This window comes from Haliotis rufescens, unplaced genomic scaffold (genome assembly GCF_023055435.1).
Source record: "Haliotis rufescens isolate VD_foot unplaced genomic scaffold, xgHalRufe1.0.p SCAF_9, whole genome shotgun sequence".
Classification (NCBI taxonomy): Eukaryota; Metazoa; Mollusca; class Gastropoda; order Lepetellida; family Haliotidae; genus Haliotis; species Haliotis rufescens.
In genome coordinates this window covers 35,270,724-35,284,191 of record NW_025964383.1, presented here as the reverse complement: position 1 = coordinate 35,284,191, position 13,468 = coordinate 35,270,724, and the positions used below count along the sequence as shown (strand labels likewise).

The 13,468-nt window shown below is 41.4% G+C and overlaps 1 protein-coding gene across 1 annotated transcript in view; it reads right to left on the bottom strand.

The window, feature by feature from the left end:
• The window catches only part of LOC124147810 (DNA-directed RNA polymerase II subunit RPB1-like), a 68,816-nt gene that overhangs the window by 33,521 nt on the left and 21,827 nt on the right, over positions 1–13,468 (bottom strand). Inside the window, exons 4-8 of the mRNA XM_048390594.1 lie at positions 7,965–8,246; positions 6,715–6,876; positions 3,359–3,579; positions 1,864–2,008; positions 904–1,028 (exon numbers count right to left, since the gene is read on the bottom strand). Of these exons, the coding sequence (XP_048246551.1) occupies positions 904–1,028; positions 1,864–2,008; positions 3,359–3,579; positions 6,715–6,876; positions 7,965–8,246 (935 nt within the window). The remainder of the gene's footprint in view (positions 1–903; positions 1,029–1,863; positions 2,009–3,358; positions 3,580–6,714; positions 6,877–7,964; positions 8,247–13,468) is intronic.

Sequence of the window (13,468 nt, the reverse complement as noted above, 5' to 3'; positions counted from 1 at the left end):
GCTTGAGATGATGTCATGACTCCTTGTCTGGGATGACGTCATGTAAGTTTAACATCTATTAGCGATAGACACAGCGATCAGTCGAAAACAGTGGAGCCGGACACCATAGAAAATGAAGGATTTCTCATAGGGGATTCATGCCGGCAGAGGGAAGAAACCTGTATCAAAAGACCCTAAAGCCGAATTACATTCAAATGATTAAGGTGTATATTTTCACGCATCCCTACTTTGGGATTCAGAGCCTTTACGGCCTTTTCGGCTCTGAATCCCAAAGTAGGGACGCGTGAAAATATTAAACTCCCGCAAATGAGAGGATGGTGCGGATGGTTGTAGAAAATTATTTCCATGATGAAACTTTGGGGAATGTTTTTAAGAAAAGTACTGATATGCAATCCCTGCACCGACGATGCTGTTCCAATGGGGAATTGATAAAAATAATCCAGAGAAATCTCAACATCGATCATCGTAAATCTGCCGCAATATATGAATCTACACGATGTTTAGTCCTATAGAAATTGCCAATTATTAATGATAATCTGAGTATGTGCCAATACCCGCCCTATTTGTGGAATCTGCCATAGATCTGGGAATCTGCTACAGATGAGAGTCCTACCATAGATCTGAGAATCTGCTACAACCATTTAAACTTGTTAATATTTCTGTGGAGAAACAGTATGTTAAAATATAAAGTTAACTTTCTTTTGGTATGCATTAACGACTCATGACTGACTTCTCTCCCTTTTGTTAATGTTTACACTTAATAAGCTAGTGCATCTAGGTTATTGAGGTTCTCAAGTGAGTGAGTGAGTTAAGTTTAACGTCACATCGGCAATATTTCAGCCATATCGTGACTAGGTTCCCAAGGAGAACCAAACATTCTATATTGTTCTTTAGACAACATACCTGAGATTGAGACGGAAAGTTGACCACAGCAACACTTTGACCCTGTGACACATCATACTCGTCTTGTGGAGAGTGGGCTGTCGGTTGATGGTGACCACGTCGTCATCTTGCATGTGTCTCTCCACCTGTAGGGCAACAAAAAGCAACATTCACTATGAGAAATTGATAACAGCAAACCAACAATCATTTCTCGTCACTTCTGTTTACCTCCTTCGAGCTACAATGTGCTTAATGGCTCATGATGTTGAGCCCTCAGAAAAAAATTAGAGTGTTTAACGTAACTATCAGATAGTCAAGACGTTAAGTGTTTTACATCATAGGGCATGGCAGTAAACACTGATCAAACAAACCAATCACACAGCTCTTGTAGCTTATCATGACTGCTATCAAAAAGCATCATCAAACTGTCAAATTGTAAAAAAAACATTTCTTATCAACATATTCAAAGATCTCATTCCGACTAATCTTCATCAACAATAGAGATCTTCTGAGATGGGCATAACGCCACATTGAATAACATATCAACATACTGTATTCGACGTAATAAGCGCCCAGTGCACTCTCAAAATTAGAAATAAGGAGCTCTTATTAGAATATTATTTTGGTGAAAAAAACAGAGTTTTCGTGGTTTATGCTGACAGCCTGAAATGATACAAAAGAAAAGTCTGTGCGTATAATACACGACAGATATATTTTTCCAGAATCTAATTGTCTATAGTTAAGGGTGCATATAACACACGAGTGCGTATTATACACGAATAAATAAATCTTGTGTACATTGATCAATCGGAAGGGGTGCTAATTGGGATTTTCACTAGCCATTATATTAGCAAATATCGCCGTTGGTGCCTATTAGTGCGGGGCGCTTATTATGTCGAATACGGTATATAGATCATTACAAATTATAAAAACAGTACACAAATTGTTAAATATTCTTTCATTATTTTTGCCTCTACAAACCTTGTAGCCAACTTGAAGATGGAGATCTGACCACTTGGGTTGAAACCTGAGATCGATCCTCTCTCCATTATCTCGGATGATGTACTTGGCTCCAGGATACTGATTGGCATCACGACGACGACGATGACGTACTAGCTCCTGCATCCTGCAACATACACTCACTAACATGAGACAGCTGTACGCTGTACGCTCAGGTGAGGTGGTGTGAAATGGGGTTAAGATGAGATACCATGCCACAGTTTAACATGAATACCCCACTCAGACACAGTATACTGACTCCGAGCTGAACAGTTCTTGTTTTTGCCCCTTTATGCAAAGCGCCAGAAAGGGTAACAACAAGTACCATATGTTAACGTCTTTTGGTATGACATGTCCAGGGATTGAACCCCGAAATTCCATTCCAGCTCTACCACTGGACCATGGACCCTCAGAAACCTAAGATGTAGGCTTTTCACTGAATTAGTATATACTCACGTCGAGCTTGACCACTCTTGCCATGAGCTCAGGGATGTGATGAGATAATTATGATTTGAGATGCGATGCGATGCGATGCGATGCGGTGCGATGCGATGCGATGCGATGCAATGCGATGCAATGCGATGCCATGCGATGTGATGCCATGCGATGTGTGATGTGATGTGATGCGATGTGATATTTATGATGTGATGTGATGCAATATTTATGATTTGAGATGAGATGTAATTTAATGTGATGCGATGCGATGCGATGTGTGACGTGATGTGATGCGATGTGATGCGATATTTATGCTTTGAGATGAGATGTATTGTAATGTGATGCGATGCGATGTGTGACGTGATGCGATGTGATGTGATATTTATGATGTGATATTTATGATGTGATGTGATGCGATATTTATGATTTGAGATGAGATGTAATTTAATGTGATGCGATGCGATGCGATGTGTGACGTGATGTGATGCGATGTGATATTTATGATGTAATGTGATGCGATATTTATTATTTGAGATGAGATGTAATGTAATGTGATGCAATGTGATGTGTGACGTGATGCGATGTGATGTGATATTTATGATGGGATATTTATGATGGGATGTGATGCGATATTTATGATTTGAGATGAGAAGTAATGTAATGTAATGTAATGCGATGCGATGCGATGCAATGCGATGTGTGACGTGATGCAATGTGATGTGATATTTATGACGTGATATTTATGATGGGATGTGATGCGATATTTATGATTTGAGATGAGATGTAATGTAATGTAATGTAATGCGATGCGATGCGACGTGATGCGATGTGATGTGGTATTTATGATGTGAGACTTGACAGGACTTGACGTGATGTGATGTTACATGACACAGGTCAGCCCCAACAATAAAACCAAATCACCTTAAAAATATGCAAGTTAAAGTTTAGAAATAAGTAAGAATATGATTTTATACAATGTCAATGAACATTGCAAGCATGCAGAATATTATCAACTTATTTCATGATAGACCGAGCCACTGACCTGTCGATGTTGAATGGTGTGACAAGTTCTGGGAATGTTAAGTTCTGTGCAATGGTTCTGGGAACACCAACTTGGTCCACTCTCAGATTGGGATCTGGCGTAATGACAGTACGTGCAGAGAAGTTCACACGCTTTCCCATCAAGTTTCCTCGAACTCGACCTTCCTTTCCCTTCAATCTTTGTTTTACTGACTTCAGGGGACGGCCTGACTTTAGTACCGCCTAGAAAATTCAACAGATTTCTGAGGTGATATCAGGCAGTATAGAAATGGTTGTGGTCAGTGTCCATCTATGTAACATATTTCCATCTGTATTTGAACTGTCAGTTCTATGTTGTAATAGATATATACCCAGGATTCAAAACTAAGTGCCCTGGACAGGCAATACAATTAGGAAGGGGAAAATGGTCAAAAATGAGGTTTGGAAATTTTTATTTTTTATTCCCAATCTATATCATCTGTACTGTTCCTGTTGTCAATGACATGTTAGGACAGGCAATACAATTAGGAATGGGAAAATGGTCAAAATTGAGGTTTGGAAATTTTTACTTTTTATTCCCAATCTATATCATCAGTACTGTTCCTGTTGTCAATGACATGTGAGCGTAAATATGTACCCCCTGAACATCTGTTGGTGGAATCGATACACCAGGAGTTTTTGTTCCTGAGGGAAGTTTCCCCTGGGTATAGTGTTCCTGTGGAAAGTTCCCCCTGGGTATATTTATATTGTTCCTGAGGAAAGTTCCCCCTGGGTATATTTATATTGTTCCTGTGGAAAGTTCCCTCTGGGTATATTGTTCCTGAGGAAAGTTTCCCCTAGGTATATTGTTCCTGAGGGAAGTTTCCCCTGGGTATAGTGTTCCTGTGGAAAGTTTCCCCTGGGTATATTTATATTCTTCCTGTGGAAAGTTCCCCCTGGGTATATTGTTCCTGTGGAAAGTTTCCCCTAGGTATATTGTTCCTGTGGAAAGTTCCCCCTGGGTATATTGTTCCTGAGGAAAGTTTCCCCATGGGTATATTGTTCCTGAGGGAAGTTCCCCCTGGGTATATTGTTCCTGAGGAAAGTTTCCCCTGGGTATATTTATATTGTTCCTGTGGAAAGTTTCCCCTGGGTATATTTATATTGTTCCTGAGGAAAGTTTCCCCTGGGTATATTGTTCCTGAGGGAAGTTTCCCCTGGGTATAGTGTTCCTGTGGAAAGTTTCCCCTGGGTATATTTATATTGTTCCTGAGGAAAGTTCCCCCTGGGTATATTCATATTGTTCCTGTGGAAAGTTTCCCCTGGGTATATTGTTCCTGAGGAAAATTTCCCCTGGGTATATTGTTCCTGTGGAAAGTTCCCCCTGGGTATATTGTTCCTGAGGAAAGTTCCCCCTGGGTATATTGTTCCTGAGGAAAGTTCCCCCTGGGTATATTGTTCCTGAGGAAAGTTCCCCCTGGGTATATTGTTCCTGTGGAAAGTTTCCCCTGGGTATATTTATATTGTTCCTGTGGAAAGTTTCCCCTGGGTATATTTATATTGTTCCTGTGGAAAGTTCCCCCTGGGTATATTGTTCCTGAGGAAAGTTTCCCCTGGGTATATTGTTCCTGAGGGAAGTTTCCACTGGGTATATTGTTCCTATGAAAAGTCTCCCCGGGGTATAGTGTTCCAGAGGAAAGTTCCCACTGGGTATATTGTTCCTGTGGAAAGTTTCCCCTGGGTATATTGTTCCTATGAAAAGTTTACCCTGGGTATATTGTTCCTATGAAAAGTTTCCCCTGGGTATAGTGTTCCTGTGGAAAGTTTCCCCTGGGTATATTTATATTGTTCCTGAGGAAAGTTCCCCCTGGGTATATTCATATTGTTCCTGTGGAAAGTTTCCCCTGGGTATACCGGGTATTGTTCCTGAGGAAAATTTTCCCTGGGTATATTGTTCCTGAGGAAAGTTCCCCCTGGGTATATTGTTCCTGAGGAAAGTTCCCCCTGGGTATATTGTTCCTGAGGAAAGTTCCCCCTGGGTATATTGTTCCTGTGGAAAGTTTCCCCTGGGTATATTTATATTGTTCCTGTGGAAAGTTTCCCCTGGGTATATTTATATTGTTCCTGTGGAAAGTTCCCCCTGGGTATATTGTTCCTGAGGAAAGTTTCCCCTGGGTATATTGTTCCTGAGGGAAGTTTCCCCTGGGTATATTGTTCCTATGAAAAGTTTCCCCGGGGTAAAGTGTTCCAGAGGAAAGTTCCCACTGGGTATATTGTTCCTGTGGAAAGTTTCCCCTGGGTATATTGTTCCTATGAAAAGTTTCCCCTGGGTATATTGTTCCTATGAAAAGTTTCCCCTGGGTATATTGTTCCTATGAAAAGTTTCCCCTGAGTATATTGTTCATGTGGAAAGTTTCCCCTGGGTATATTGTTCCAGAGGAACAAAACACCTGGTATATCGCTTCCACCATACAAATGTTGCCCTCACAACATACAAGTAACCTCTGTCAAGTCATCACATTAATTAGAACCATGGTAACATCAATATGGGGAAAATGAGTTATTTTGATTTGGTGTACCAACTCATGTGTAAGAGTGAGTGAGTGAGTGAGTTTGGTTTTACGCCGCTTTTAGCAATATTCCAGCAATATCACGGCGGGGGACACCAGAAATGGGCTTCACACATTGTACCCATGTCGGGATTCGAACCCGGGTGTTCGGCGTGACGAGCGAACGCTTTAACCACTAGGCTACCCGACCGCCCCTCATGTGTAAGAGCAATTGTCATCACATCCCAAACTAAAAAAATATGGTGGCAACTGAATGTAGTCCATTTCTCTTAACAGAAAGTAGAATGTCAGCTGATCAAGGATGGAATGCCTTGTCTAGTGTATGAGACTATGCAGGTGTAGAAATTAAATTTATTTAGTCCCAAAACATGATCTGCTTCCGACTTGCCACCTACCTGATGTTAAGTGTGGTAGTCCTCAAGGAAAAGTCATTAGTGTTTGACACAAAATCTGTCAGTGGTCCAAAGGACCAGCACATAGAAAAATCTTGTTGGATCTCTACCAGACACAATGGTCCTGACCAAAAAAGGTTTTAAAACTAATAAAAGGTATTAATTCATTGTGCAATTAGAATGAGAAACCAGCCAAGAAGGTAATCACTGTGTTGTTTAGGGTGCTGGGTTTGCTTGAGCTTAGAACCAACTTAAATTACTTTGTTCGAACCCCAAATAACACAACACCAGCATTTATTCAATTTTACTGGTCCTTAAGCATGTTAAGGAAATATGCTTGACTCAGAGCAGCGGACCAGTGTTAGTGTCAAACACTGACTAGTCCTTCATGAATTGTATTAGTTTCGGATTAGTTACGAGATATTTGTGTGACTCACCCTGGGCAAACCGGGCAGCTCGTTGTCTACCAGTGTGGCACAGTGGTACTGCAACAACTTTGTGTCTTCAGTTATGATGTGAACTCCTGCTCCGTTCTGTTCATTACGTCGAAGCTGGTTGTTGGCCTTCACTATGTCAGCCAACTTGTGAGTTAAATCATCCTACCACCAAGAAAGACATTATTTCACTGACCTCATGAAGGATAGAAATTTAACATCATGACAATATTGAGGGAATGCTCAAAGTACATGTCACAGATATAAAACTCAACAAGTTGGATCAATCAGAAGACAAAGATGAAAATTCTTATTCCACTTCAGAGTTTGACATTTGTTATACTACAGTACCAATGGCACAGTTAAAATCATAATGGCACTGCTACCTAGAAATCATACTTTTACACACACGTCTATATATAAACATGATGAAGCCAGTCATCACTGTAGAGAAATTCACCTGGTAAATGAACACATTAACATGGACATAGCATTCATAAAATAATCCTGGGATTCACAAACTGAAAAAGGTATTACTATTATCAATTTCAATGAAAAGGAAGGTGCAAACAATCTCATGGGGAAATGACATTCAACAGGTTCAAAGAAGCATTGTTCTTGTTGGCTCCCTTTATTCCCAAAGGGCACTCCTGAACATTGAGTGCCCTGTGGGACAGTTGCAAGACACTACATTTCTATCCCTGCATTTCCATGGAAGATGATGCTGGTGACAACTATGCAGAAGATACAGGATGAGAGCCCAGGATGGATAATACAATTCCATGGAAGTTCCCTTTATCTACGTGTTTCTGATGTCATTAGGTCTCTTAAATCTTTCAACTGATCTATGCATGTAGCCCTCAGAAAAAAATTAGAGTGTTTAACGTAACTATCAGCTAGTCAAGACGTTAAAGTGGTTTACATCATTGGGCATTTGCGATTCTCTAACAGCTGTTGCACCTTATGTAGATGAAAGTTAAGAAGTAACAGACAACTGCTGGAGTAGGCCGAATCAAGGTAAAAGATACTCAAACATCAGAAAAGAGAAAAATATACTCTTTGTAAGTTTGTGCATCTTTTGAACTTAAGGGGGGTCCTGGTGTCATGGATGATCTACCTCCTGTAGTATTTGAATCTTGGAACTCTCTCCATCTCTGGCATTCAACATTATGACAAGGGCCCCTGGACTTTCATGTTGAATGTCGCACAATGACACTCCACTAATATTTCCCATAGAAGGGATTGCAACGCACCTGATTCCTTGCCGAGCCAAACATGACAACAGCTGGTCTCACAGCCAATGGCGGCACAGGATACACTGTCAGAATCATCCAATCAGGACGAGCATACCTTGGGTCCATTCCAAGAATCATACACTCTTCATCAGAAATTCTTTTGAAGATTTCAAGCACTCTTTCTGCTGACAGAATAAGTTTCTTTTCTTGGGACTCCTCATTCACATTTTTCCATTTTGCAACCACCTCAAGACCAGTTCTCTTCAGTTTGGGTTGATATCTGCCGCACCCACCATGGCCCTGAAATCAGCAGTCCGTACAAATGAGCCACATTACTTCATAGCAAACGGTTAAACACAAGATACAGGTAAGTCATGGGCAAACCAATATGTATCTTGCAATGTCTTGTCACTAAAACTGATGTACTGCTGCCCCAAGACTCTTCTGTTCATGTATTGCTACCCTAGACTACCAATGGTACATATCTCCTTTTCTGTAGATGTATTGCTACCCTAGACTACCAATGGTACATACCTCCTTCTCTGTTGATGAATTGCTACCCCAGACTACCAATGATACATATCTCCTTCTCTGATGATGTATTGCTACCCCAGACTACCAATGGTACATATCTCCTTCTCTGTTGATGTATGGCTACCCTAGACTACCAATGGTACATATCTCCTTTTCTGTTGATGTATGGCTACCCTAGACTACCAATGGTACATATCTCCTTTTCTGTTGATGTATGGCTACCCCAGACTACCAATGGTACATATCTCCTTCTCTGTTGATGTATGGCTACCCTAGACTACCAATGGTACATATCTCCTCTTCTGTTGATGTATGGCTACCCTAGACTACCAATGGTACCTATCTCCTCTTCTGTTGATGTATGGCTACCCTAGACTACCAATGGTGCATATCTCCTTCTCTGTTGATGTATGGCTACCCTAGACTACCAATGGTACATATCTCCTCTTCTGTTGATGTATGGCTACCCTAAACTACCAATGGTACATATCTCCTTTTCTGTTGATGTATTGCTACCCCAGACTACCAATGATACATATCTCCTTCTCTGTTGATGTATTGCTACCCCAGACTACCAATGATACATATCTCCTTTTCTGTTGATGTATTGCTACCCCAGACTACCAATGGTACATATCTCCTTCTCTGTTGATGTATTGCTACCCCAGACTACCAATGGTACATACCACCTTCTATGTTGATGTATTGCTACCCCAGACTACCAATGGTACATACCTTCTTTTCTGTTGATGTATGGCTACCCCAGACTACCAATGGTACATACCTCCTTCTATGTTGATGTATTGCTACCCCAGACTACCAATGGTACATACCACCTTCTATGTTGATGTATTGCTACCCCAGACTACCAATGGTACATACCTTCTTTTCTGTTGATGTATGGCTACCCCAGACTACCAATGGTACATATCTCCCTCTATGTTGATGTATTGCTACCCCAGACTACCAATGGTACATATCTCCCTCTCCGTTGATTTATGGCTACTCTAGACTACCAATGATACATATCTCCCTCTCTGTTGATGTATTGCTACCCCAGACTACCAATGGCACATACCCCCTTTTCTGTTGATGTATTGCTACCCCAGACTAATAGGGTACATATCTCCCTCTCTGTTGATGTATTGCTACCCTAGACTACCAATGGTACATATCTCCTCTTCTGTTGATGTATTGCTACCCTAGACTACCAATGGTACATATCTCCCTCTCTGTTGATGTATGGCTACCCCAGACTACCAATGGTACATATCTCCTTCTCTGTTGATGTATTGCTACCCCAGACTACCAATGGTACATATCTCCTTCTCTGTTGATGTATGGCTACCCTACACTACCAATGGTACATATCTCCTTTTCTGTTGATGTATTGCTACCCTAGACTGCCAATGGTACATACCTCCTTCTCTGTTGATGTATTGCTACCTCAGACTACCAATGATACATACTTCCCTCTCTGTTGATGTATTGCTAACCCAGACTACCAATGATACATACCTCCCTCTCTGTTGATGTATGGCTACCCCAGACTACCAATGGTACATATCTCCTTCTCTGTTGATGTATTGCTACCCTAGACTGCCAATGGTACATACCTCCTTCTCTGTTGATGTATTGCTACCCTAGACTACCAATGGTACATATCTCCTTTTCTGTTGATGTATTGCTACCCTAGACTGCCAATGGTACATACCTCCTTCTCTGTTGATGTATTGCTACCTCAGACTACCAATGGTACATATTTCCTTTTCTGTTGATGTATTGCTACCCTAGACTACCAATGGTACATATCTCCTTTTCTGTTGATGTATTGCTACCCTAGACTGCCAATGGTACATACCTCCTTCTCTGTTGATGTATTGCTACCTCAGACTACCAATGGTACATATTTCCTTTTCTGTTGATGTATTGCTACCCCAGACTACCAATGGTACATATCTCATTTTCTGTTGATGTATTGCTACCCTAGACTGCCAATGGTACATACCTCCTTCTCTGTTGATGTATTGCTACCTCAGACTACCAATGGTACATATTTCCTTTTCTGTTGATGTATTGCTACCCCAGACTACCAATGGTACATATCTCCTTCTCTGTTGATGTATTGCTACCCTAGACTGCCAATGGTACATATCTCCTCATCTGTTGATGTATTGCTACCCCAGACTACCAATGGTACATATCTCCCTCTCTGTTGATGTATGGCTACCCCAGACTACCAATGGTACATATCTCCTTCTCTGTTGATGTATTGCTACCCCAGACAACCAATGATACATACCTCCCTCTCTGTTGATGTATGGCTACCCTACACTACCAATGGTACATATCTCCTTCTCTGTTGATGTATTGCTACCCTAGACTGCCAATGGTACATACCCCATTCTCTGTTGATGTATTGCTACCCTAGACTACCAATGGTTCATATCTCCTTTTCTGTTGATGTATTGCTACCCTAGACTGCCAATGGTACATACCTCCTTCTCTGTTGATGTATTGCTACCCCAGACTACCAATGGTACATATTTCCTTTTCTGTTGATGTATTGCTACCCCAGACTACCAATGGTACATATCTCCTTTTCTGTTGATGTATTGCTACCCTAGACTGCCAATGGTACATACCTCCTTCTCTGTTGATGTATTGCTACCTCAGACTACCAATGGTACATATTTCCTTTTCTGTTGATGTATTGCTACCCCAGACTACCAATGGTACATATCTCCTTTTCTGTTGATGTATTGCTACCCTAGACTGCCAATGGTACATACCTCCTTCTCTGTTGATGTATTGCTACCTCAGACTACCAATGGTACATATTTCCTTTTCTGTTGATGTATTGCTACCCCAGACTACCAATGGTACATGTCTCCTTTTCTGTTGATGTATTGCTACCCTAGACTGCCAATGGTACATATCTCCTTCTCTGCTGATGTATTGCTACCCCAGACTGCCAGTGGTACATATCTCCTTCTCTGTTGATGTATTGCTACCCTAGACTACCAATGGTACATACCTCCTTCTCTGTTGATGTATTGCTACCCTAGACTACCAATGGTACATATTTCCTTCTCTGTTGATGTATTGCTACCCTAGACTGCCAATGGTACATATCTCCTTCTCTGCTGATGTATTGCTACCCCAGACTGCCAATGGTACATATCTCTTCTCTGTTCATGTATTGCTACCCTAGACTACCAATGGTACATACCTCCTTCTCTGTTGATGTATTGCTACCCTAGACTACCAATGGTACATATTTCCTTCTCTGTTGATGTATTGCTACCCTAGACTGCCAATGGTACATATCTCCTTCTCTGCTGATGTATTGCTACCCCAGACTGCCAATGGTACATATCTCCTTCTCTGTTGATGTATTGCTACCCTAGACTACCAATGGTACATACCTCCTTCTCTGTTGATGTATTGCTACCCTAGACTACCAATGGTACATATTTCCTTCTCTGTTGATGTATTGCTACCCTAGACTACCAATGGTACATACCTCCTTCTCTGTTGATGTATGGCTACCCTAGACTACCAATGGTACATATCTCCTCTTCTGTTGATGTATGGCTACCCTAGACTACCAATGGTACCTATCTCCTCTCCTGTTGATGTATGGCTAGCCTAGACTACCAATGGTGCATATCTCCTTCTCTGTTGATGTATGGCTACCCTAGACTACCAATGGTACATATCTCCCTCTCTGTTGATGTATTGCTACCCCAGACTTCCAATGGTACATACCACCTTCTATGTTGATGTATGGCTCCCCCAGACTACCAATGGTACATACCTTCTTTTCTGTTGATGTATGGCTACCCCAGACTACCAATGGTACATATCTCCCTCTATGTTGATGTATTGCTACCCCAGACTACGAATGGTACATATCTCCCTCTCCGTTGATGTATGGCTACTCTAGACTACCAATGGTATATACCTACTTCGCTGTTGATGTATTGCTACCCCAGACTATCAATGATACATATCTCCTTTTCTGTTGATGTATTGCTACCCCAGACTACCAATGATACATATCTCCTTCTCTGATGATGTATTGCTACCCCAGACTACCAGTGGTACATACCTCCTCTTCTGTTGATGTATGGCTACCCTAGACTACCAATGGTACATATCTCCTCTTCTGTTGATGTATTGCTACCCCAGACTACCAATGGCACATACCCCCTTTTCTGTTGATGTATTGCTACCCCAGACTACCAATGGTACATATCTCCCTCTCTGTTGATGTATTGCTACCCCAGACTACCAATGGTACATATCTCCTCTTCTGTTGATGTATTGCTACCCTAGACTACCAATGGTACATATCTCCCTCTCTGTTGATGTATGCCTACCCCAGACAACCAATGGTACATATCTCCTTCTCTGTTGATGTATTGCTACCCCAGACTACCAATGATACATACCTCCCTCTCTGTTGATGTATTGCTACCCTAGACTACCAATGGTACATATCTCCTTCTCTGTTGATGTATTGCTACCCTAGACTACCAATGATACATATCTCCTTTTCTGTTGATGTATTGCTACCCCAGACCACCAATGGTACATATCTCCCTCTCTGTTGATGTATTGCTACCCCAGACTTCCAATGGTACATACCACCTTCTATGTTGATGTATTGCTACCCCAGACTACCAATGGTACATACCTTCTTTTCTGTTGATGTATGGCTACCCCAGACTACCAATGGTACATATCTCCCTCTATGTTGATGTATTGCTACCCCAGACTACGAATGGTACATATCTCCCTCTCCGTTGATGTATGGCTACTCTAGACTACCAATGGTATATACCTCCTTCTCTATTGATGTATTGCTACCCCAGACTACCAATGCTACATATCTCCTTTTCTGTTGATGTATTGCTACCCCAGACTACCAATGATACATATCTCCTTCTCTGTTGATGTATTGCTACCCCAGACTACCAATG